The sequence below is a fragment of the Saccopteryx leptura genome, chromosome 6, assembly GCF_036850995.1.
Source record: "Saccopteryx leptura isolate mSacLep1 chromosome 6, mSacLep1_pri_phased_curated, whole genome shotgun sequence".
In the NCBI taxonomy this organism is placed as follows: domain Eukaryota; kingdom Metazoa; phylum Chordata; class Mammalia; order Chiroptera; family Emballonuridae; genus Saccopteryx; species Saccopteryx leptura.
Genome location: NC_089508.1, coordinates 101822714 through 101849371, shown reverse-complemented (window position 1 = coordinate 101849371; position 26658 = coordinate 101822714). Strand labels below are relative to the sequence as shown.

At 39.4% G+C, this 26658-nt stretch overlaps 1 protein-coding gene across 1 annotated transcript in view; it reads left to right on the top strand.

Moving 5' to 3' along the window:
- The window catches only part of STRN3 (striatin 3), a 114927-nt gene that overhangs the window by 17357 nt on the left and 70912 nt on the right, over positions 1-26658 (top strand). Inside the window, exons 2-3 of the mRNA XM_066341679.1 lie at positions 25904-26007; positions 26434-26507. Of these exons, the coding sequence (XP_066197776.1) occupies positions 25904-26007; positions 26434-26507 (178 nt within the window). The remainder of the gene's footprint in view (positions 1-25903; positions 26008-26433; positions 26508-26658) is intronic.

Sequence of the window (26658 nt, the reverse complement as noted above, 5' to 3'; positions counted from 1 at the left end):
GCTGGAAATAAGTTTTCATCAACATTTCAAAGGCATTTCTTTTGTCTTTGAACTTTCAATATTGGTTTTGAAGGGTTTGAAGCGGTACTGATTTTTTATCCTTTTTGTATGTGTGATTTGTTTTGGTATCTTATTTATCCTGGTTTTATTAAATTTTATGAAAATGCATATTGTATTAGGCACCAAGAGAATTCTTTTACTTCATAGTCCAGTATTTCTCAATAGAGGGCACCATAGGCTTTTAGGTAGTACTGTACCATTTTTCGTTGGACTTGATTGTGTGTGCAGGGCTTTTAGTACCCTGGCTCCTGGGCACTAAATGCCAGTATAAGTTACTGGTTATTGGAACATCTACAAATGCCCATACATTTCTAAACACCCGTAGGGGAAGGCAGTACTAATCTTTCTTGAGAAGCATTATTATCATCCCAAGTTTTTAGGGCATTTTTTTGTTGTTGTTCAATTGATGATAGAAATGCTAATACAAAGTTTTTCTTCAGTCTCCTGTTTTGTTTTTTTTTCTCCTTTTGGTTTATTTTCTGAGTTATTTTCTTCAACCATATATTTAAATCCTATTAAATTTGTAAAAGCATTTTCTAGTTTGAATTTTTTAATGTTAATCTTTTGGATTTTATATTTTGAGCATAGTGAAGTTGTTGTTGAAGTTTTCTTTCTCTGAATTGTCGGTTTCCTCCAAATTTTTTTTTAGTTTTGGTTCTCTTCTTTCTTACCTAACGTTTTCTTTGATATTTGATGATCATTGACTGTCTATTTGGTAGTTATGAGCTTTTTTATCCCTTTTCTTAAAACTCATTTTTTATTTCCATTAAATTGTGTATAATTGGTTCTTTTAGCTTATAATTCTCTGAGTCTCCAGATAACTACCTGTGTAGAATTCTGTTGGTCTCAGATGTCCTCAGTGTAAGTTAAAAAAAAAAAGTTACATAAAAATAATTTATCATCTTTGTGTTGTGGTTTTATTAGAGCTTACCTGCAGGATAATATTCTATCTTGCTGAACTATTTGGAGTCTGGTTTTCTTCAAGTCAGTTCTTTCCACAATTCTCTTATATTTCCCATTAGTATAAGGTCACTTTCTCCCTAGATTCTTATTTTCATCTTGCCATACTTATAAACTTTAGGTCCTTAACTTTCCTTTAGTTGTTCCTTTTGTCATACTCTATGTTTTGCATAATGTCCTTGTGTTCCTGTGCTGATGTCTTCACCTTTTTTAGTATCCTTAAATCCTAGTTTTGTAAACCACGTTCAATATTTTTAAATTCTCCTTCCCTAAGCCAGTGTGTATTGCAGACCTTTGATGCTGTTGTGCTACCTGGTACAAACAAATATATGGCATATGGCACAAGTTTATTTTTATTTAAATTCAATCTCTAAAGAGTTTTTTTTCCTCCCTTTGAAAGTAATGGTTATGTCTGCCTGACTGGGGGTAGCACAGTGGATAGAGAAGGCATGGCCAACAGTTTTTGCCCCCGGGCCAGATTAGAAAGAAAACTTTTTTTATGGGCCGGACTAAATATTAAAATTAAAAAATGTTAAATACAAAAACGATTCATTTAAGTAAACAAAATTTTGTTATGTAATTTGTTTATGAATAAATGTGAGTGAAAAAATTTTAATGTAGAGTATTTTAATAAAAATAGTTACATACATATAAATATCCAAACTATCGCAATCAGTCGAAACAATATTTAATTAATAGAATGAGCTTGAAGGGGTTATATCGCATATAAAACAATTATTTTGGCCCTGGCCGGTTGGCTCAGCAGTAGAGCATCGGCCTGGCGTGCGGAAGTCCCGGGTTCGATCCCCGGCCAGGGCACACAGGAGAAGCACCCATCTGCTTCTCCACCCCTCCCCCTCTCCTTCCTCTCTGTCTCTCTCTTCCCCTCCCGCAGCCGAGGCTCCATTGGATTGGAGCAAAAGTTTGCCCGGGCGCTGAGGATGGTTCTGTGGCCTCTGCCTCAGGCGCTAGAATGGCTCTGGTCATGACAGAGCGACGCCCCAGATGGGCAGAGCATTGCCCCCTGGTGGGCGTGCCAGGTGGATCCCAGTCGGGCGCATGCGGGAGTCTGTCTGACTGCCTCCCCGTTTCCAGCTTCAGAAAAATACAAAAAAAAAAAAATAATAATTATTTTGTTTTACAAACAGGCTGGACATGTTTTCAGTTATCAACTGCAGCTATTGTCTATGCTACAATGCCACTTGATTCAGCACACTTGACCACAAAAATAATGAATTGTTTGGCCTTGGGTGTGCACTGGCAAACTCCGCCCAAAAGAATGTGGGTTTCACATCACAGCTAAATGTCAAACAGTTCATATCGAGTACAGACGAGTACAACAGTTGTAAATCTTTTTAATGGAATTTTTTTAAAAAAATGAAGCATTGCAAATCCATTCGACCAATTATTGGAAGTTAACCCTAGATTAGTCACACGTAGAATTCTTTTCCGTGTATTACTATCTTCTTAAATATCTTGATTTCCAATCATCAAAGACGCTTCCACTTCTGAGTAGCTGAGATTTTAAAGAAGCAGAGAACATTAAAAATTTAATTATGGGCCGCATAAACTCATTATGTGGGCCATATCCAGCCCACGGGCCGTATGTTGGCCGTGCCTGGGATAGAGCATCGACTTGGGATGCTGAGGTCCCCGGTTCAAAACTCCGAGGTCAAAAAACAAAACAAAACAAAACAAAACTCTGAGGTCACTTGCTTGAGCAAGTCATGGTCTCTCTCTGGCTTGAGCCAAAGGTCGCTCGCTGGCTTGGCTGGAGCCCCCCCCCCCCCCAATTCCTGACTAGGCACATATGACAAGCAATCAATGAACAATTAAGGCAACAAACTATGAATTGATGTGTCTGGTCTCCCTTCTTTCCTGTATCTCTCTCACAAAAAATAAAAAACAAGAAAAGAAAACTAATGGTATGTCATTTATGCTGCTTTATTACATATAAAATGCTATATCTGACTTTTTTCTACAAATTTTTTAAAAGATTTTAGATATTGATTTGAGAGAGAGAGAGAAAGGAGGGGAGAGGAATGGGTATAGAATTCTTGGTTGACAGGGTTTCTTTCATCACTTAAATGTGCATCATCCCACTTCCTCCATGGTTCCTGATGAGAAGTCAGCTGTTAATCTGGAGGATTCTTTGTGATAAATCACTTTTTATTATTATTATTGATTAGAGAGAGAGAGGTAGAAGAGGGGGAGGAGAAAGGCGAGAAGCATCAATTTGTAGTTGTTTCACTTTAGTTGTTCATGGATTGTTTTTCCTCAGTATGTGCCTTGACCGGGAGGCTCAAGCCAAGCCAGTGTTCCTTTGTTCAATCTAGTGACCTGTGCTCAAGCCAGCAACCCTGGGACCATATTGATGATCCCACGCTCAAGCCAATGACCTCACACTTGAGCTGGCAAGCTTGTTTCAAGCTGACAAGCCCATATTCAAGCCAGAGACCTTGGGGTTTTGAACTGGGATCCTCAGCATATATGATTGACACTATCCATTGCCTTACCACTAGGCACTTTGTTAATGTTTTTGAGATAATTCTCTTTTTCATTGGCTTTTGATAATTTGGTTATAATATGTATTGGTGTGAATTTCTTTGAGTTTACCTTGCTTGAATTTTGTTGAACATCTTGGATGTGTATATCAGTGTTTTTCAAATAATTCTATCCTTTTTCCCCTCTCCTATCTATTATGTGTATGTTGGTATTCTTAATTGTGACCAACAGGTTTCTGACACTATTTTTCTTCATTTCTTACTCTTTTTCTCTGACTGGCTAATCTCAGTCAACCTATCTCCAGATTGTTTTATTTCTGTCTGTATAGTTACTGTTGTGTCCCTTTATTGAATTTTTCATTTTAGTTACTATATTTCTCAAATTCTGTAATTTCTGTCTGTTTCATTTTTTTTTTTTTTTTCCTGAAGCTGGAAACTAGGAGGCAGTCAGACAGACTCCCGCATGCGCCCGACCAGGATCCACCCGGCACACCCACCAGGGGGCGATGCTCTGCCCATCCGGGGTGTCGCTCTTTTGAGACCAGAGCCATTCTAGCGCCTGGGGCAGAGGCTATGGAGCCATCCCCAGCACCCGGGCCAACTTTGCTCCAATGGAGCCTTTGCTGCGGGAGGGGAAGAGAGAGACAGAGAGGAAGGAGAGGGGGAGGGGTGGAGAAGCAGATGGGAGCCTCTCCTGTGTGCCCTGGCCGAGAATCAAACCCAGGACTTCTGCACACCAGGCCGATGCTCTACCACTGAGCCAACCGGCCAGGGCCTGTTTCATCTTTTAAAAAATAATTTTCATCTGTACCGATATTCTCACTTTGGTTAGACATCATTCTCTCTTTTTTCATTTTTTTTTTTTTTTTAATTCAGTGAGAGGAGGGGAGGCAGAGACAGATTCCCACATGCTCCCTGACTGGGATCCACTTGTCAAGCCCACTAGGGGGCGATGTTCTGCCCACCTTGGGTGATGCTCCGTTGTTTAGCAACTGAGCTCTTTTAGCACCTGAGGCAGAGCCATTCAGTGCCTGGGGCCAACTTGCTCCAAATTAGCCGTGGCTGCAGGAGGGGGGTGGGAGAGAGAGAGAAAAAGAGAGAAGCAGATAGGCACTTCTCTTGTGTGCCCTGACTGGGAATTGAACCTGGGACATCCACACAATGGGCTGACACTCTACCACTGAGCCAGCCAGCCAGGGCAGACATCGTTCTCATCCTCTCCATTAGTTCTTTTTTTTTTTTTTTTTTAACAGACAGAGGGATAAACAGGGACAGACAGACAGGAGTGGAGAGATGGGAAGCATCAATCATTAGTTTTTCGTTGTGCTTTGAGACACCTTAGTTGTTCATTGATTGCTTTCTCATACGTGCCTTGACCGCGGGCCTTCAGCAGACTGAGTAACCCCTTGCTTGAGCCAGTGACCTTGGGTCCAATCCGGTGAGCTTTTGCTCAAACCAGATGAGCCTGCGCTCAAGCTGGCGACCTAAGGGTCTCGAACCTGGGTCCTTCCGCATCCCAGTCCGAGGCTTTATCCACTGTGCCACCGCCTGGTCAGGCTACTCTCCATTAGTTCTTTAAACATGGTTTTCTGTACTTATTTTAACATATTGAAATAGTTGATTTAAAGTCTAGTAAGTTCAGTCAGTATTGGGCTGCCTCAGAGATAGTTCATATTGACACCTATATAAACTATATTTTCTTTTCATGCTTCAAAACTTTTTGTTCAGCCTGACCAGGCGGTGGCGCAGTGGATAGAGCATCGGACTGGGATGCGGAGGACTCAGGTTCGAGACCTATGTCGCCAGCTTGAGCGTGGGCTCATCTGGTTTGAGCAAAGCTCACCAGCTTGGACCCAAGGTCGCTGGCTTGAGCAAGGAGTTATTGTCTGCTGAAGGCCCCCGGTCAAGGCACATATGAGAAAGCAGTCAATGAACAACTAAGGTGTCACAACGAAAAACCTGATGATTGATGCTTCTCATCTCTCTGTTCCTGTCTGTCTGTCCCTATCTATTCCTCTCTCTCTGTCTCTGTAAAAAAACAACAACAAAAAACTTTTTGTTCAAAACTGGTTATTTTAAAGAATGCAGCAATTCTAGAAATTAGATTCTCCCTTCTCCCTAGGATTATTGTTGCTATTTGTTATTTGTTTAGTGACTTTTTGGAACTAATACTATAAAGTCTGTTTTATTGTTGTTTTATATGGTTACTGAAGTTTCTCTTTAGTTAGTTTAAGCTAATGGATAGTCAGATTTCTTTGGTTACCTAGAACATGTAAGTCTTCCAGTCTTTGCTAAGGGGGATCTCTGTGTGTGTTAGGCATGCCTTCAGCATACAGCCAGACAGTGCAGCACTCTGTCTTAGCTCTCTTTTTCTTCTTTTTCAGAGCCTTAAAGCCAGAAGTGAGAGTGCAGGGCCTTCTTAGGTCTTGTCTCAGCCTGTCTATAGATTATGCCTGCACATGGCCTTTTAGATTCCAGGGTTATGTTGGAGCTTTCCAGAGTCTCCATGGACATCTCCTTCTCCAGCTTTTCCTTTCCTTTTTTTTTTTTGTGTGTGTGTGTGTATTTTTCTGAAGTTGGAAATGGGGAGGCAGTCAGACAGACTCCTGCATGCGCCCGACCGGAATCCATCTGGCACGCCCACCAGGGGCGATGCTCTGCCCGTCTGGGGCATTGCTCTGTTGCAACCAGAGCCATTCTAGCGCCTGAGGCAGAGGCCACAGAGCCATCCCCAGCGCCCGGGCAGACTTTGCTCCAGTGGAGCCTTGGCTGCAGGAGGGGAAGAGAGAGACAAAGAGGAAGGAGAGGGGGAGGGGTGGAGAAGCAGATGGGCACTTCTCCTGTGTGCCCTGGCCGGAATCAAACCCAGGACTCCTGCACACCAGGCCGACGCTCTTCCACTGAGCCAATCGGCCAGGGCCTCTTTTCTTTTTTTTTTTTAAGAGAGGGGAGGGAGGGAGGAGGCTGGGAAGGGGGGGCAGAGTGGGAAGCATCAACTCGTAATAGTTGCTTCTTGTATGTGCCTTGACCTGGCAAGCCTGAGGTTTTGAATGCATGACCTCAGCATTCTAGGTTGATGCTTTATCCACTGCAACACCACTGGTCAGGCTCTAGCTTTTCCTTTTTAGCTTTTTTATTGTAGTGTTTGCACCAAATATTGTTCATCACCTCAGGCAAAGTGTTTGACAATTGCCTCTGATTATTTTTCACGATTGTTTTTCATGCAGAGAAAATGTGGTTTGCACTGGATGAGCTCAGAGTCAGGTAAAATAAAGACAGCTTTGGTACTAGAGTTTTTCAGGGAGCCACCAGACATTGCAAATAATGACAATTTTCTGGGAATGGGACTTTTAAGGAGCTCCGACCTTGTTCTTTCTGTTCCCTCTTGTGGCTGCTAATTTTTCACTATGATTACTCACTTTTACCTTGTTATATATATATAATAAATATATATATATTTAATTTTTTTTGTATTTTTTTTTTTTTTTTGTATTTTTCTGAAGCTGGAAATGGGGAGAGACAGTCAGACAGAGTCCCGCATGCACCCGACCGGGATCCACTTGGCACGCCCACCAGGGGGTCCGGGGCGTGGCTCTGTTGTGACCAGAGCCACTCTAGCGCCTCTGGCAAAGGCCAAGGAGCCATCCCCAGCGCCTGGGCCATCTTTGCTCCAATGGAGCCTCGGCTGCAGGAGGGGAAGAGAGAGACAGAGAGGAAGGAGAGGGGGTGGAGAAGCAGATGGGTGCTTCTCCTGTGTGCCCTGGCCGGGAATTGAACCCGGGACTTCTGCACGCCAGGCCGACGCTCTACCACTGACCCAACTGGCCAGGGCCTTGTTATATATTTTTTAAAGGGCCAGTTTTGGCAACAGCAACCCAATGTTATGGTCCTTATATTTCTCAAGTACCAGATACATTGGACTTTCTAGTGCAGGAGTCAGCAAACTATGATTTGCAGGCCAAATCCAGTCCCAGGCCTACCTGTTTTTGTAATGCCCCATTTTTAAAGAGTTGTAAAAGAAACAAAAATAACAAAGAATAATATGAAATACTGTCTGGCCCTTTAAAGAAGTTTGCCAACTTGTGTATTCCCTTCTACTGCAAAACTACCCAGTTTACCAATAATGAAAGTTCTAACAGTTGCCCTGGCACTTTGTGATAGGGCTTTCTGTTCTACTCACCGCCAGTGTTGGGATTCTTTGTCAGTTGGGTGGCTAGGTGGATAGTGACCCAACTCTAAAACTTTATGTTAGAGTCTACTTTCTTGAAGCATTCCCATCACCAGTGGCCACTAGTTGGTCTCCTTGGGCTAGCTGAGATGGCGATTAGCAAAAGAAGTTTGTTAGGGAATGTTCTTAAGGTCAACATCTGTAGAAGGAATGGAAAGGAAGCAGAAGGATGAATTGAGCTGTAATTGTAATGTATTATTCAGCAAAAGCCACAGTTGACTTCATGGGGAACTCTGAAGCTGAGACAACGTTCAGAGTTGTGAAAAGTTTCTGGGCCCTTATGGCCCTTTTTTGATCAGTCACTTGGTGAAGGCCACTTGGGCAGGCAGCTGTCTTCAGCTGAGGCAATTCATGATAAGTTCTGACAGGTGAAGGCTGTTTTCCTACAACACTCCCAGCAGCTGGACAATAATCCATCATTTCTGAAGGGGGTCTGGGTAGCATATCATTGTCCTCTACATAGAGCTTTTTTTGAGTTCTTTTAATTATAATTTTCTTCTTAAAATTTTTTAAAAATTGTGATTTTCTTCTTTAATGAATCAGTTTTTCTCATGAGAAAGCTGTTAAATACTCTCAAGCTGCATAAAGTTCTTCCTAAGGCAAACTGAACTGTTTTAGTTTTTGTGTGTGCAGAAGTAATTATAATTAGTTAGCCATTTCAATATCAGAAATGTCATTATAGAATCCTGCAAATGCTCATCACAGGAATTGAAATTTACACCTAACAGATCTTTAAAAGATATCAAATTCAGCCCTCTTATTTGACAAATGAGGAGGCTGAGAACAAGAGATAAAGGATACAGAACTAGTTTGTGACAAGTAAGGATTAAATGTAGATTTCCAAATTCCCATGTTGATGTGCTCTTACCAACATTCCTTAACTCAGTTTCCTAATAATCATTTCTAAGAAGAGAGTATTAGGGTTCTGAAATTGAAGAAGAGTTTTTTATGGCCTTTAAAATTATCTAGTTGCTCCTTGGAATAGTGTTAAACAGTATATGTATGCTTCAATAACAACAACAACAATAATAACAAAGTCAACTAATGGAGTTCACCATTTTCATCACCCCTGATAATATTTTGGATAGAAGAATCTGATTTTTTATTTATTTTTATTGATTGATTTATTTGAGTGAGAGAGAGAAGCATTCATTTGTTGTTCCACTTAGTTGTGCATTCATTGACCCCTTCCTGTGCCCTGACTAGGGATTGAACCTGCAACTTTGGTGTTTTAGATTATGCTCTCTCCAATTTATTTTATTTTTTTATTCATTTTAGAGAGAGGAGAGAAAGAAGGGGGGAGGAGCAGGAAGCATCAACTCCCATATGTACCTTGACTGGGCAAGGCCAGGGTTTTGAACCAGTGACCTCAGCATTCCAGGTTGACGCTTTATCCACTGCACCACCATGGTCAGGTGCTCTCACCGATTTAGCTGACTAGAAACTTCTTTACTACTATTTATTTGCTGACAGGATTATATAAAGAACATGATTTTCGAACAATGGCTGAAAGTGATCTAGAATTTACAATTTTAGTATTTTATTTTCAATGGGTAGATTATCTTTTTTTTTTTGCATTTTTCTGAAGCTGGAAACAGGGAGAGACAGTCAGACTCCCGCATGCGCCCGACCGGGATCCACCCAGCACGCCCACCAGGGGGCGACGCTCTGCCCATCCTGGGTGTCGCCATGTTGCGACCAGAGCCACTCTAGCGCCTGAGGCAGAGGCCACAGAGCCATCCCCAGCGCCCGGGCCATCTTTGCTCCAATGGAGCCTTGGCTGCGGGAGGGGAAGAGAGAGAAAGAGAGGAAGGCGCGGCGGAGGGGTGGAGAAGCAAATGGGCTCTTCTCCTGTGTGCCCTGGCCGAGAATCGAACCCTGGTCCTCCGCACGCTAGGCCGACGCTCTACTGCTGAGCTAACCGGCCAGGGCCAATGGGTAGATTATCTTAAACATGTTTTGGATTGTCTGAATTATAATTGAATATGTCACCTGACTTAAGTTAGAATTTGTGGCTCTGGCCAGTTGGCTCAGTGGTAGAGCATCGACTTGTGTGGAAGTCCCAGGCTCCATTCCTAGTCAGGGCACCCAGGAGAAGTGTCCATCTGCTCCCCTCTTCCCCCTTCTCTCCCTCTTTCTCCTTCAGTCCCTATCTCTCCCTCTTTTTCCCTCTCTCTCCCTCTCTCTCACTTTCTCTCCCTCCCTTTCCCTCTCTCCTTCTCTTTCCCTTTCTCCTCCCTCCCTCTCTCTCCCTCTCTCCCCCTCTACCCCTCTCTTCTTCTCCTACCCCCACCTCTTCCTCTCTTCCTCTCTTCTCTTCTCCCTTTCCCACAGCCTGGCTCAATTGATTCCAGCATGTTGGCCCCAGGTGCTGAAGAGGGCTCTATAAAGTGTCTGCTGCAGGCGCTAAAAATAGCTCTGTTGCAGCCTTCCCAGATATGGTTTGCAGGGTGGATCCCAGTTGTGACACATGCAGAGGGAGTCTCTATGTATCTTCCCTCCTCTCACTTTAAAAAAAAAATTGTATTTATTTTTGGTGGTGCTAAGTATTTCCTGTTTTGATCATTGGGAACTAATATTAAGGAAGAAATTTGAGGTAATTTTAATGAATAAGATGCTTTTGAGTTAAATGAAGACCAGATGATTTTCTAGCATGTGGAATTAATGTTTCATAATAATGTGAAACTGAGAAAACTTTACAATGCTTCAACATGAGGCATTTACCAGCTAGTAGTACAGGCATTCCAAACTTAGAGGAAGCTTATGGTGGTGCAATTAAGTACTGTTTTTATGTTGTGAGCAGAGGTATTTATTTATTTAGAGACAGAGAGAGGGATAGATAGGGACAGACAGATAGGAACACAGAGAGATGAGAAGCATCAGTCATCAGTTTTTCGTTGTGGCACCTTAGTTGTTCATTGATTGCTTTCTCATATGTGCCTTGACCACTGGCCTTCACCAGGCTGAGTAACCTGTTGCTTGAGCCAGCGACCTTGGGCTCAAGCTGGTGAGCTTTTTTTTTTTTTTTTTTTTTTACAGAGACAGAGAGAGGGATAGACAGGGACAGACCGACAGGAATGGAGAAATGAGAAGCATCAATCATTAGTTTTCCGTTGTGCAACTTAGTTGTTCATTGATTGCTTTCTCATATGTGTCTTGACCGCGGGCCTTCAGCAGACTGAGTAACCCCTTGCTAGGGCCAGCAACCTTAGGTCCAAGCTGGTGAGCTTTTTGCTCAAACCAGATGAGCCCGCACTCAAGCTGGCGACCTCGGGGTCTTGAACCTGGGTCCTTCTGCATCCCAGTCCGACGCTCTATCCACTGCGCCACCACCTGGTCAGGTAAGCTGGTGAGCTTTTGCTCAAACCAGATGAGCTTGACTCAATCTGGCGACCTCAGGGTCTCGAACCTGGGTCTTCCTCATCCCATTTTGACGCTCTATCCACTGCGCCACCGCCTGGTCAGGCGAATTGAATTTTGTTTAGAAGATTTATATTTAATTTTAATTTACTTGACTTTATATTTTATGAAAGATTGGTACACATAAAGAGTTTACTTAAAGGTTTATGTTTGCATAGGTTTGAGTATTGTTGGGATAAAAATTTGTGTAAATATTAGAAACTGTAGAAATATTTCTCTTTTATTACTAAAATTTGAGAATCGTGTCACCAGAGTTCCAAGTTAAAGGGATTGGTGTTAGATCACCTGAAGGTGTACCCACTTAGAGTATATGAAAGTTATAATGAATGTGCCAGTCATATTTGTTTGTGTATGTGGGCAAGGGAGGAGGAAAAGGAAGATTCTCTCCAGAGAGAGACTATTTTAAGTTATAATAATAGAAGGTAGGTTTCTTTTGAGTAAAGTGTTTGTTGCCATCAACCACCAACTACCAGCAGGAAGTTTTGGTCATTTCAATCTTACTTCTCATGCTACAGTGAATGTGCTTTTTAAAAAAAAATCTCCCAAGTGAGAGGAACAGATAGGGACAGACAGACCGATGGGAGAGAGATGAGAAGCATCAGTTCTTCATTACAGCACCTTAGTTGTTCACTGATTGTTTTCTCATATGTGTCTTGATGGAGGTGTGGTTGGGGTGGGGGCTCCAGTCTACCAGTGACCCCTTGCTCAAGCCAGTGACCATGGAAACATGTTGATGAACCCATGCTCAAGCTGGCAACCCTGTACTCAAGCTGGATGAGCCCATGCTCAAGTTGGTGACCTCAGTGTCCCAGGTTGATGCTCTATCCACTATACCATCATCAGTCATACACAACAAATTTTTAATATGTGCAGTGTACTCAGAGTGATACAAAGTGAAATACAAGTACATTTGATCTTATCCCAAATATCCACAAGAACATTTGGTGCTTACCAAAAAGTCCTTTCTGTTGGTCCTGTCCAAAATGTTCGTGGAGACATTTGCTCCATAGTTAGCATAAATCCTGCTCTACAATCCTGCAGAATTTGAATACTGACCCATATACCGAATCCCATGTGCCATTGCCAGCTAGGCTACCTAAGCAAGAACTGACTATTGACAGTATAGCCACAGCACAATTATTGGACAGTAAAACATGTGAGTGGTTTTAATATATTAACCTGCTAAACAGAAGTAGAAATAAATGTATATAACCCAGGAGAAGACATATTAAAAGCATGGATGTTTTGGACAGGACCAAATGCCTTGCAATGGTTCTTTTATTCAGGCAGTTTAAAATCTAATGGAGGAGAGAGGGGTTTCCTTGTACTTTGTCCTATTCTATATTACCTTTTAATAGTGAGAACTGCAGGCTGTTAAAAGATAAACCAAAGATATTGACATTTTTAAGAGGTTATTTGAGCAAAATTTCATTTCAACTTGAGCAACAAACCAGAACTTGTTAGCAGCCTTCCACAGACCAGCGATGGGAAAGACCTATAGAGAACAGGTAGAGGCAAAGCATGGTACTTAATTGGCTGTAGCTTAAGCCAGCGGTTCTCAAAGTGTGCACCAAGGCGCATTGGTGCACCCTAGAAGATTTCCAGGTATGCCCTATGGCAGTAGTCCCCAACCTTTTTTGGACCATGGACCGGTTTAATGTCAGAAAATATTTTCACGGGCCGGCCTTTAGGGTGGACGGATAAATGCACAAAATAAAATTATGCGACTGGCGTAAAACCTGTGGTATTTTTAAATATAATTGTCGAACTTACAAGACAAGCGTCAAGAGTGAGTCTTAGATGGATGTAACAGAGGGAATCTGGTCATTTTTTAAAAATAAAACATTGTTCAGACTTAAATATAAATAAAACAGAAATAATGTAAGTTATTTATTCTTTCTCTGTGGACCAGTACCAGTCCATGGCCCGGGGGTTGGGGACCACTAACCTATGGTATTCCAGAGAAATATGTGCCTATTGGGGACCAAAAATCAATAGAGTTTTTGGAGTTTAGAGTTTTGGGGGACAGAGGTGTGGGGAATTGGCTGTAAGCTGACAGTCTGCCCAACCCCTCTCCCCACCCCCCACCACCTCACTTGCCTGATTAGGTTGCAAAGGGCTGTTAATCTGTGGTGCTGGATGGTTTTTTGTTTTTTTGTTTGTTTTTTTTACAGAGACAGAGAGAGTCTGAGAGGGATAGATATGGACAGACAGACAGGAATGGAGAGAGATGAGAAGCATCAATCATTAGTTTTTATTTATTTATTTTTAATCATTAGTTTTTCGTTGCAACACCTTAGCTCATTGATTGCTTTCTCATATGTGCCTTGACGGGGGGGTGGGGTGGGGTGGCTACAGCAGACCAAGTAACCCCTTGCTCAAGCCAGCGACCTTGGGTCCAAGCTGGTGAGCTTTGATCAAACCAGATGAGCCTGCTCTCAAGCTGGCAACCTTGGGGTCTCGAACCTGGGTCCTCCGCATCCCAGTCCGATGCTTTATCTACTGCGCCACAGCCTGGTCAGGCTATGGTGCTGGATTGTTTATACTACCCCCTATGTTCCCCGGAAAGGCTGGAGGCAAGTTTTTTCTATCCTTTGTTTGATGTAAAGTTAAGATGATATGTATGGCCTGACCAGGCGGTGGTGCAGTGGATAGAGCGTTGGACTGGGATGCGGAAGACCCAGGTACGAGACCCCAAGGTCGCCAGTTTGAGCACGGGCTCATCTGGTTTGAGCAAAAGCTCACCAGCTTGGACCCACGGTCTGCTGAAGGCCCATGGTCAAGGCACATACGAGAAAGCAATCAATGAACAATGAAAAACTGATGATTGATGCTTCTCATCTCTCTCCATTCCCGTCTGTCTATCCCTCTCTCTGATTCTCTCTGTGTAAAAAAAAAGAAAGAAAAGATGATATGTACGGTGAGGGTTTTCTGCACTTGGTAAAATTCTTGGGTTGCCTTGGGAATGTGATCAGAGACCATTGATTTGCTAATGGCCTCACTTTGCCCTATAAATAAAGCAAGAAGCAGTAATTACAGAGCCCTCAGGACTCCTTTTTTTCTTAATTTCACTTATTTTCCTAATTCCACACCATTCCCATTTGGGACCTGGAATTACTAGCTGCACTGGTTCGTGGCATGTGCCCAGATATAAAAATGAATATAGTTACTCTATTATACTATTTCATTATGGAAATACTGCTCTTTTTGTTAACACATCATTATTATATTTATTATTAACACATCATTATATTATTTTTAGATAAATACGCCCAAATAAAATGGGTAGATTTTTCAAAAAGAAGCGTGATATTGAAGAACCCAATTCTGGAAGTGAGCAAAAGTTAAATGTAAATAAAATAGGACTTGAAGGCTGAAGGGCAGAATTTAATTTATAGCATTTTTCATCACTTAACACTGAACAATACGATTGCATTAGAAACCCATTCATGGAAGCTTCAAGTGATTTTGGTTTAACATTAACAGAAGAAGAACTGGCAGCTATATCCACTGATGGTGGATTGATGATTTTGGATTTCTATAAAAGAAGAATATGTGGCAATATCTAAAAAAGCTTTGAACACTTTACTACAGTTTTCAACATCCTATTTATGTTATGTGAATTAGGATTTTCTACCCTCAACACAATTAAGAGTAAAAAGAGAGGAATTCTTCAATGTATTGACGAGGAAATGAGAATTTGCATTTCAAATATATTCCCAAACATTGAAGAAATCGCTAGGACACATCAGGCTCATGTTTCTTTCTCATAAACCCAAGGATGAAAAAACTTGCCACATTCGTGCTGGGACCTGCTGAATTTACTAAATCTTACTAAGAAGTATCTATATATATAAAAAGATAACATTTTTGTCACTTTTTTATTTTTTAACTCCTCTTTTTTACGAATTCTAAAAAGCATAACTCAAAAAATGGAACAAAATTGTTTTTTAATGTCAGAATAAATTTAATTTTGTTGTACTTATTTCGTTTAATTACCATAAAAGCATGCTTGGACTTTATATTTTTTTCTTTAATATTTGACTTAATTATTATAACATATTTCTCAGAAATTTGTATATAGTGCGCCTACAGTTTGTAGGATTTTAAATGCTCCTTGACTTCAAAAAGTTTGAGAACCACTGGCTTAAGCAGTTTGCATTATTTTGGAAAAGCCTAGTTGTCTATATAATTGCTTGTCCCCAGGAATTTTTATTTGTTTTGTGTGAAAGAGAGACAGGGAGGGAGATAAGAAGCATCAACTGTAGTTGTGGCATCTTAATTCATTGATTGCTTTCTAATATTGACCAGAGGGCTTCAACTGAGCTAGTGACCGTGGGCTTAAGCCAGCGACCTTGTGTTTATGATTCCATACTCAGGCCTGCGAACTTGGGGCTTTGAATCTGGGTCCTCTGCATTCCAGGTCAACGCTCTATCCACTGTACCACCACTGGTCAGTCTGTCCTTAGGTTTTGATCTGTTAACCTTGAGGCATTACATGCTGACTGAGGTTTAGGTTTGCTTATGTAGGCTCTTAAGGTATTAAAGCCAACTCAGTCTAATGGCTTCTTTTTCTTTTTTCCTTCCCTCCTGCCTCCCCCTCCCCCATCTCCCCCCTCCCTCCCCCATTCCCTTTCCCCCTCCTCCTTCCCTCCCCCATTTCCTCTCTCCCCCATTTCCTCCCTCCTCCATTTCCTCCCTCCCTTCCTCCCTTCCTTCCTTCCTTCCTTCCTTCCTTCCTTCCTTCCTTCCTTCCTTCCTTCCTTCCTTCCTTCGCATGGAAGCATCGACTCATAGTTGATTTCACTTTAAGTGTGCATTGTTTGCTTCTCATATGTGTCTTCATCAGGTCTGTGCCAGTGTCCCGTTACTCGGCAACCCTGGGCTTTTCACTCCATCAACCTTTGGGCTCAAGCTGGTAAGCTCTGGGATAGTATGAATGATCCCCTGTTCAAGTCAGTGACTCCATGCTGACGAGCTTGTGCTCAGAGCCAGCAAACTTAGGGTTTTGAACCAAAGACTTCAGTGTTCAGGGTCAGTGCTTTATCTGTGCCACCATTGGTCAGGCTGATGACCTTGTTTATTTTAACAAGGCTAAATGATATGATCGTATCTGGTGAAAGGCTGTTGAAATAGGGCCTAGGACTACTAATTTAAGCCTGAAGTAGTTGATTAGATTATAGTGTCTTTTCTCATATTAGTCAGGTAAGATAAATCATAATTATCTTATTCCCAATTCTTTTTCTTTTCGGTACTATCACAGGAGAAATTATGCAGTGTCCAGTTTTAGGGACAGGATCACATTTTCTGGTACTTATATATACAAGTTAAGGAAGGTTCTTTAAGGAAAAAGAAAATCAAGTATGTGATAATCTGTTAAGAGTCATAGCACCCCAGAAGACCCTGCTAGAGTACTCTGATTTGCTGTCCCTTAACTTCTGTTTAGCTCCTTGGGTTGTTGAGTTTGGAATTTTTTTTTTTTTTTAAATATATACAAGATACATAAATTCTTTTCTTAATTTATAGTCTTGTCCTGTCCCAAGTCCAACTTTTGGAATAATTATCAAGTTTCATATTGTATTGTATATCTTATAGTAGAATTATAAATAAACATAAGTCAAAAATATGGATCATCATTACATGTCTTTGTAAGGATCTTAAAGAAAAATTTTCTTTAATGGTGTACTCTTCTGTAAAAGAAGCATGTATGAAACTTAACAGCCAGTACTAAAGATCAAGTTTCTTATGTTTTATAAATAATAAACAAGTTTCCCTAAATTGAGTTCAAATTTTAAAGTTTATGATAATTCCATAAAAAATAAATTATACGAATTTCTATGTCTAGATCTCATCTATTCATATCATTAAGTATCTATTACTTTTAAAGGGTACAACAGTTACCTATGAAAAGCATAGAGTTATTTATTTCTTGATAAAAGAATAGTCAGATTCATGTTTACAGGTCGTGCAACCTCTTATATGATTCTATTCAATTCTATTCTGCTTTAAATCGATTGAATTAAGAGTAAAATTCAGTTAAACTGTTCCTTAACTAACAAGATAAATGCTATCTAACATCCCTCAGATCTAAAGGATCTTACAGACACACGCACACTATATCTATATATGACATATAAGAGATACATTTTGTAAAAGACATTAAGCAATTAGATTCCTAGTTTCAGAATTGCATGAGCAGTGTGTACTTCATTTAATTGTTATATTTATGAATGGTTTTAATGAGAGCTAATAAGAAATGTGAATAATTTCCCCCTAGATATTTAAAAGCCATTTTTCTTGAAAAGATAATTAAGTGACTTATTAACAATTAAGTTTTAATTCTTATCAAGGATTTTTCATGAAGAGGAATAAATTTGAAATCTTTATAGGCCTTACTTGTGAGAAGATGTTATTGAATTCTAGGGAACTAAAAAGTTCAAGGAATGTTGCCATACTGATGGGCTGTGATAGCTCTGCCAAATCCAAGACGTCCTATTTTGGAGAAAGTTTTGTTCAGTAATAGTGTCTACCTGAACTGTTAAAGGACACTTCCAAAAAACATTTTCTTTATTGACTTTCTCAAGGTTAATTATGTATTAGGGATTGTGTTTGGGTTCTTTTCCTTGGACATTTAAATAACTGTACACAGGTATGATCTAGTATTGTAACAATAAATGTGGGTACAAACACCTAACTCATAAATTAGGATTCTTTTGCTTATTCAAGCTTAGTTTCTTAAATGTCTTAAATCTTTTCTTATTTTGATCATTAATGTACTGAATTAATGTAGACTAGAAAAACAAAACTTCTGGAATTACAAACATACTTATTGAACCAAAATGACATTTTCTTTTATGTATGTGAAAAACCTCTGCATTTTTAAAAAGAACATCATTTATCACAGTTGAATTAAGTAATTTTGGGTTTTAGATTCATCAAGAGATTGTACATACATAGTCATTAACATTTTACAATTGAGAAAGCTGAAAAACTGTGTAATTATTACTTCATTCATTCATTAAGAAACAAATAATAAGTTTTTACATATGCCAAATACTGTTCTAGATAATAGTAATATATCAGTAAACAAGACAAATATTTATGGGACTACATTTTAGTAGCATTTGTCTAATTAGTGGCAAAACAGACAATTGATTTGGTTTAGTATTCCAATATTTTTAGCATGAAATTGGGCTGGCAGATATTTTCCATCCTGCTTGCCAATTCAGATAGTTTTGTTATGGTTGTCTGGAGCCTACGTTATGTTAATTCTTTTCTAACTCTGAGACAAAGTTATTGATGCCTGCTTTGGGTTTGGGAGGGGAACTGGGAGTATCCTGAGATTATTAACCGTACCCTTACTCTCTCTAGTTGATTTTTCTCTCCCTATTCTATTCTTTTTTTTTTTTTTTGTATTTTTCTGAAGTTGGAAACGGGGAGGCAGTCAGACTCCTGCATGCACCCGACCGGGATCCACTTGGCATGCCCACCAGGGGGCGATGCTCTGTTGCAACCAGAGCCATTCTAGCGCTTGAGACAGAGGCCATGGAGCCATCCTCAGCGCCTGGGCCAACTTTGCTCCAGTGGAGCCTCGGCTGCGGGAAGGGAAGAGAGAGACAGAGAGGAAGGAGAGGGGGAGGGGTGGAGAAGCATATGGGCGTCTCTCCTGTGTGCCCTGGCCGGGAATCGAACCCGAGACTCCCGCACGCCAGGCCAACGCTCTACCACTGAGCTAACCAGCCAGGGCCTCTCTCCCTATTCTTTTGAACAGCTTTATAGTTTGGCAAATAGGAGAAGATACTCTGGTTTTTGTTAACCATTTGATGGCAGAAACCATACCTACAGTGACATGAGACTATTAATTGTTTTTATCCCATTTGCTGAAAACTCAGGTTTGTTTGATTTTTTTGCTGCCACGGTTTGCATTGGATGAGATATTTTGTAAAATGTGATATGTACACTTTACTAATAATTTCCAGAACACATCTGGTAAAGGAATGTAGTCCTCTACTAGTGAAAATCATACTATATAGCTAAGTCTGTCTTTTTCTCATGTTAATAATATCAGGATTTGCCTGACCAGGCGGTGGCACAGTGGCTAGAGCATCGGACTGGGATGCAGAGGACCCAGGTTCGAGACCCAGAGGTCGCCAGCTTGAGCGCGAGCTCATCTGGTTTGAGCAAAAGCCCACCAGCTTGAACCCAAGGTCGCTGGCTCCAACAAGGGGTTACTCGGTCTGCTGAAGGCCCGTGGTCAAGGCACATATGAGAAAGCAATCAATGAACAACTAAGGTGTTGCAACGCGCAATGAAAAACTAATGATGCTTCTCATCTCTCTCCGTTCCTGTCTGTCTGTCCCTGTCTATCCCTCTCTCTGACACTCTCTGTTTCTGTAAAAAATATAAATAAATAAAATTTAAAAAAATAATATCAGGATTTGTAATTTTAAATATATAGCTTACCTGACTAGTAATTGCCTCAAAGTAAAAATGCTTTTTGAGTTTTAAGAAAGAGAGTAGTAGGTTTATCTAAGCTGTTCTTGAAAATGTGCTTGTAAAATTATTTTTTATTGGTAGTTTATTTTTATTATAAAGTTTGTACTATCTCTTGGGTGTTTACGAAATGATTTCAAGAAACATATCAGTCTTTTTTTTCTTTTCTCAGATAGAGAGAGGGATAGACAGTGACAGACAGACAGGAACGGAGAGAGAGATGAGAAGCATCAATCATTAGTGTTTCGTTGCGCTTTGCAACACTTTAGTTCATTGATTGCTTTCTCAGATGTGCCTTGACCGCGGGCCTTCAGCAGGCCGAGTAACCCCTTGCTCGAGCCAGCGACCTTGGGTTCAAGCTGGTGGGCTTTTTGCTCAAACCAGATGAGCCCGCGCTCAATCTGGCGACCTCGGGGTCTCGAACCTGGGTCCTCTGCATCCCAGTCCGATGCTCTATCCACTGCGCCACCGCCTGGTCAGGCAAAACATATCAGTCTTAAGAATGTAAGTCTGCCCTGCAATAACAAGAAAGGTGGTTTTTCCCCCTTCTAATTGTAAAGTTCTGTAAAAACCATGTTTTATTTATTTATTTATTTATTTATTAAAAAAAATTTTTTTTTAGCAAGAGAGAAACAAACAGAAATGAGAAGCATCAACTTATAGTTGCAGCACTTGAACTGTTCATTGATTGCTCCCATATGTGCCTTGACTGGGGGCTTCAGCAGACCCAGTGATCCCGTGCTCAAGCTGGTGAGCCCGTGCTCAGGCCAGATGAGTCCATGCACAGGTTGAACCTAGACGTTTCAAACTCGGTCCTCAACGTCCCAGGTCAATGCTGTAGCCACTGTGCTACCACTGCATCAGGCATTATTCTTGATAATGTACTATTTCATTTAGTTAACATTTTTCCTCATTGGCTTCTGCAAAGAATCAATCTTGTCAGCAGAAAAAATCAAAACAAAAGCTGAAAGTCACTTGTGTAGAGGCCTTTACGATTTAGTTTTTTTAAAAATTGTGCTCACCTATATTCTAAAAATACTTTCATCCTCTTTTCAGAGATACATAATAATAAAATACTTTAGGAGTAGCAGAGTACATTTATTCTTAGCGTAGACATAAATCAATTATTGTCATGTAAAATGACATTTGGATTTTAGAGGGTGATGCTGGTATTTTTGTTAAATTTTGTTTTATTTTTTGTTATAAATGGAAGAGAGAAAAGTAAAATACACGTTTTATTTGTGTCCAGAAACCTTAGTATTTTGTTAGTGTTCCTCTTTTCCTGATATTATTAGCTAGCTGTAAAATTGGGGAAGTGAAAACTTTTATAAGCTATTACAAGCAAATATTTTGTTTCTTTTTTTAATGTTTAATGTTTTTGAGGACATGTCAGATTTTTCTATAGTGGCTATATCATTTTACATTTCTACTATTGTGGCAGGAGGGTTTCAGTTTCTCCATGTCCTTGTCACACTTATTATTTTCCATTTTTTGGATAATTGCCACCCTAGTGGGTGTCAGGTGCCATTTTATTATGTTGCCTTTTTTATTGAATTAGTGGTATGACATCAGTTAATAGAATTATATACGTTTCAAGTGTACAATTCTATAACACATCATCTGTATATTGTATTGTGTTCACTACTCTAAGTCAAGTCTCCTTCCATCACCATTTATTCCCCCTTTACTCTCTTCTACCTGCCCCTTTCTCTCTTATAATCACTGTGCCTATTTTCTGTGTCTGGGAGTGTTATTTGCTCAATCTCTTCACCTTTTTCACCCAGCCCCACCCCATTTCCCTCTGACAGCTGTCAGTCTTTGTATCTGAGTCTGTTTCTATTCTGTTTATTAGTTTATTTTGTTCACTAGACTCCATGTATAAGTGAAATGATATGGCCCTGGTCAGATGGCAATGCATGCATTTTTACAATTTAAGTTCCTTGATGATTCTATTAATTAGCTAGGTTTTGAAACCTTTGTATGATAAGAATTTTTTGTATTTTGTTTCATGTAAAATGTCTGTGGGCCAACTGACTATGTGTACTTATAGCTTAAATTTTTTACAGCTGACTTATTGCTTAACCCAAAATATTGAAGTGCTTGGAATAGAACCAGATGCATAATTTTAATTGACCATTAGGGGGAGAGGATGCTAACGTTTATTGATGGCCTCGTATTTTATATAGTGAAGTTAAGAATTTATTAGTTGCTGTAACCTGATTTTGTCTTTAATATGTTTTCAAACCTAAAGTATTTAACTTATTTTTTGTTTATTCCTTGGATCTTAAAGTTTGTTCCTTAATAGTGATGGTGTTTCTAAATATTTGTCAGGTTTCCAATCAGTTCTAAAGAAGGTCTTAAAATCATTAAATAAAATAAAATTTGCCTATATCTAGTGTTTGAGTTTATTTTAAATTTTGTTGAAGGTGAAACAAAGTTTGTTAATTTATTTGTTTTAAACAAGATAATTTTTAGAAACTTTGGACAAACTACAGTAATTGTGAAATAACATGAGGCTGGTATTAGCTGGGTATGTTGATCATTTTGCACTGGTGACCACTCTAGTGGTCTTGCAGTTAAAAGTGATCTGTCAATATCAAGTACCGTATTTCCCCATATATAAGATGCACCCACCCCCACCCCTCGAAAAATTTGGGGTCTAAAAACTAGGTGCGTCTTATATAGTGGTCATAGATTTTTTTTTTTTACTTGCATTTCCTGCTTTATCGTGCTTGTTTTTACCTATATTTAAAGGAAGAAAACTTAAAAAATTTTTAAATTAATAACGAGCCTTGGTTGGGTAGCTTTAAATTAGAACATTGTCCCTATAAGCAAAGGTTATGAATTCAATCCCTGGTCAGGATACATACAAGAAGCAACCAGTGAATGCACAATAATTGAACAACAAATTGATGTTTCTCTCTGTCTCTTCTCAATAAATAAATTTTTAAAATTAATAAGATTTGTTACTCCAAATTAACTGAGATTGATTGGATATGGAAACACATTTATAGAAGTTCATTCTTGCCTGTACAGTATGCTTGTAGTAATGAATTTCAAGTTACTTATTTGCTCTTACACTCCTGAAGTCAAATAATTAGAAACATTAAAATTAGTGAGTTTGCCCTGGCCGAGTGGCTCAGATGGCTCAATTGGTTAGACCATTGTCCTGATACACAAAGGTTGCCAGTTTGATCCCAGGTCAGGACACATTCAGAAATAGATGTTTCTGTCTGTTGCTATGTCTCCCTTCCTCTTTCTAAAAAAAATAAAATAAATAAAAAAGTTGAGTTTGGAAAATAAAAAATGAAAATTTATTGTACCTAAAAAGGTCCATTTAAAGTTTTACTACATGTTTTTTACTGTAGAACCCCTTTGACCTAGATCTTGGACCTTATGTTTACAATAAAAATACACTTCTTAAATCGAACCCTTAAGAGTGAGGTTAATTTTTGTGTGTATGATAGAGACAGAGAGAGGGACTGATAGGAACTGACAGATAGGAAGGAAGAGAAATGAGAAGCATCAAATCTTCATTGTGGCACCTTAGTTGTTCATAGACTGCTTTCTCATATGTTCCTTGACTGGGGGACTACAGTAGAACGAGTGACCTCTTGCTTAAGCCAGCGACCATTGGGTTGTGTCCATGATCCCACGCTCAAGGCAGCGACTCCGCACTCAAGCTGGTGAGCCTGTGCTCAAGCTGGATGAGCCCGCGCTCGAGCTGGCTACCTTGGGGTTTTGAATTAGGTCCTCTGTGTCCCAGCCCAGTGCTCTACCCACTGCGCCACTACCTGGTCAGGCAAGAATGAGATTAATTTTAAAACACATTAGAATTGTGAAACATCATTTGAATACAGAAAAGTGTATGAAACATCATACAGATTAACCAGTAATTATAAAGAGAACAGCCATGATATCAGTCATGGTGAGGTCAAGGAAATAGAGCATTATGAGCAGCACCTCAGAAGCCTCACAGCCCATACCTTCTAAATCAGTACTGCCTCCTTCCCACATAAGGGTAACTACGATCCTGACTTTTTGTAGAATTGTTTCCGTGATGTTCTTTGTATGTTACCTTTATGTGTTATCTAAGTGTGCATTGCACATTAGTTTTGCTTGACAGTGAACTTTCTATAAATGGAATCATGTAGAACAGGGGTCTCAAACTCGCGGCCCGCCGAACAATTTTGTGCGGCCCGCAGACTAATCCACGAAGTTCAAAATATTTTGGATAAAATTAAGTAAGCCTAGGGGCCTACTTGTATTTTTCATTTCTCTAGCATCCTAGCTAGATATTAGCTTAGTTAACAGCAGTTGTGATGCAAACTACAGTTTCTGGTCGTTTTGTGACACTGAGTAAACTGCATGTACAATTGTGCTTGTTGTACTGATTTTTTTTTGTTTTCAACTGCAGTGAGAAAAGTGTTGCATAACAGTTGCCTTTTGTAGACCTAGTGCGGCCTGCCGAACGGCTGTGGTCTTGCTCTGCGGCCCACATGCTGAGTTGAGTTTGAGACCCCTGATGTAGAACATTGTTTTTTGTGTCTTGCTTTTTTCCTTAACATTATGTTGATTCATCTGAGTTGTGTGTAGCTATAGTTTATTTCCTTGTTCTATGGTATTCTGTTGTACTAATATGCCACTATCTGTTTTCTAGTTGATGGAGAGATTATTTGCAGTCTTTGGCTATTATAAAAAATGGTCCTGGGAATATTTTTTATAGGTTTCCTATTGTGCACATATATACATATTTTTTGGATATATATCTAGAGATGTTTTAGTTTCATTGTATTTATAACTTCAACTTAAATAGATGATGTAAAACTTTTTTCAAAGTGCCTAATCCACTTTATGGTTTCCTAAGTTGTTTATGAGAGTATCTGTTGATTCATACCTTCCTCATCAAATAGTACAGTTAGTTTTTTAAAAATTTAGTCAAGCTGATATTTGTTACTTTTTTGTATTTTTAATTTATATTTCTCTGAAAACTATTGAGGTTGGGAACTGATTCTATCTTGATTGGCCATTTTGGTATCTTGTGATCTGATAGCATCTTTTTACAGTATTTTCATCAGGCTTTTTTAAAAGAGTGGTGTGTCATTTTGGGGAGCTCATAGGAGTTATGTTTAGGAGCCCAAATACTTAAAAAAATTTGTGCTAGCCTGATTACTGGTGGTACAGTGCACACCATCAACCTGGAACACTGAGGTCCCAGGTTCAAAACTCTGATGTGCTGTCTTGAGCATGGGGTCATTGACAGGATCCCAAGGTCGCTGGTTTGAGCAAGGTGTCACTGGCTCAAATTGAGCCCTCTGGTCAAGGCACATATGACATATGAGAAGCAATCAGTGAACAACTTAAGTGACTCAGGTACAAGTTGATGTTTGTACCATCCTATATTAGGTTCTGAATTTTTGCCATTCCTCCTACACCTTTAATTTTGTTTTGAAACTTGTATTTAGGAGTGTTATGTGGCTGAAATGTTATATAGCTGCCTATAACTTCTCAGGTATTATGAAGTTGTAGGTGATTTTTTTAAGTGAGCGAGAGAGAGACAGGGACAGACAGACAAGAAGGGAGAGAGTTGAGAAGAATCAGCTGATAGTTGCAGCACCTTGGCTGTTCATTGGTTGCTTTCTCATATGTGCACTGACTGGGGGACACCAGCTGAACTAGTGACCCCTGCGACCTTGGGCTCAAGCCAGCAACCTTGGGCTTTAAGCCAGCAACCTCAGGGTTTTGAACCTGGGTCCTCTGAGTCCCAGGCCAACACTTCATCCACTGTGCCACCACCTGGTCAGGCTGTAATATTTTGTAAAAAGAATAATAGGAAAGAGCTTATTTTGATGACTGGACATTTATTACTAGTCTTTAAAACTATATATCATTTTGGGGAAAATATCTACTTGTCAATATAATATTTTTTACTTTCTTGTAACATACTTTAGGAATTAGATATAATTTTTTGTATAAAATTTTCTTTCAAGGTTATGTAAAATTAATATTGGTGACTTTATAAGCCAAACCACCAATTAATTATAAGCAAGTAGTTAATTTGTAATTATCTTTACAAAGTGATTATGTTATCTAACAGGGAAACTTTGGTCAACTTCTGTGAATTTTAAGTCTTACTGTCATAAATAAAAGTGCAAAAGTTTACATTTATTGTTTTCCCATTTTTGTTCTTATGTGAAGTTAAGAAAAAATGAAAATAAACAGACCATTTGTTTTTTAGGCCCGAATAGCATTTTTGCAAGGAGAAAGAAAAGGTCAAGAAAACTTGAAGAAGGATTTAGTAAGAAGAATAAAGATGTTAGAGTATGCATTAAAACAAGAAAGGTATGTGTGTCTCATTTTATTATATGTGAAATAAATTAGATCATTATTCTCTTTTATACCATTGTACAAGGTATTTGAAAGCTTTTTAAAAGATACAAAACTTTGATAGTTGATTTGCTTGTTATATGAGAAAAGAAAGAGGTTTAAAATCTTTAAATTGAAGTATCTTTTGTTACAGAATATAAGTTCTGGATTTTTTTTTTTTTAAGATCAGGAAATTTTCTACTTGGGTGTATATTTCAGCTGGGTAATTTACCATTTATTCTTTTGGGGCAGTAAATTTTTTTTCTAACTTCCTTTGCAAGTAAAATCGAAAGAAACACATTTATATTGTGTTTTGTTATTAGAGAAACCTACCAGTAGTTACTTAACTGTGTAGAAAAGGGGAAAAAAATTTCTTTCAACAATGTATTATTAAATTTTCAGGGCAAAATATCACAAATTAAAATATGGCACAGAACTGAACCAAGGTGATTTGAAAATGCCAACCTTTGAATCAGGTAAACTGTTCTTCTGTCTGCACCCTTCCCATCCCCCCAAGAATAATTGGTTTAAGCTTATTTATATTTAACAGACGTGTTTTATTTCCCCTTTTTCCTTGAAAGCATCAGTTAGTTAAATGGTTGACTGTTGTACCACTGTCTAGAATTT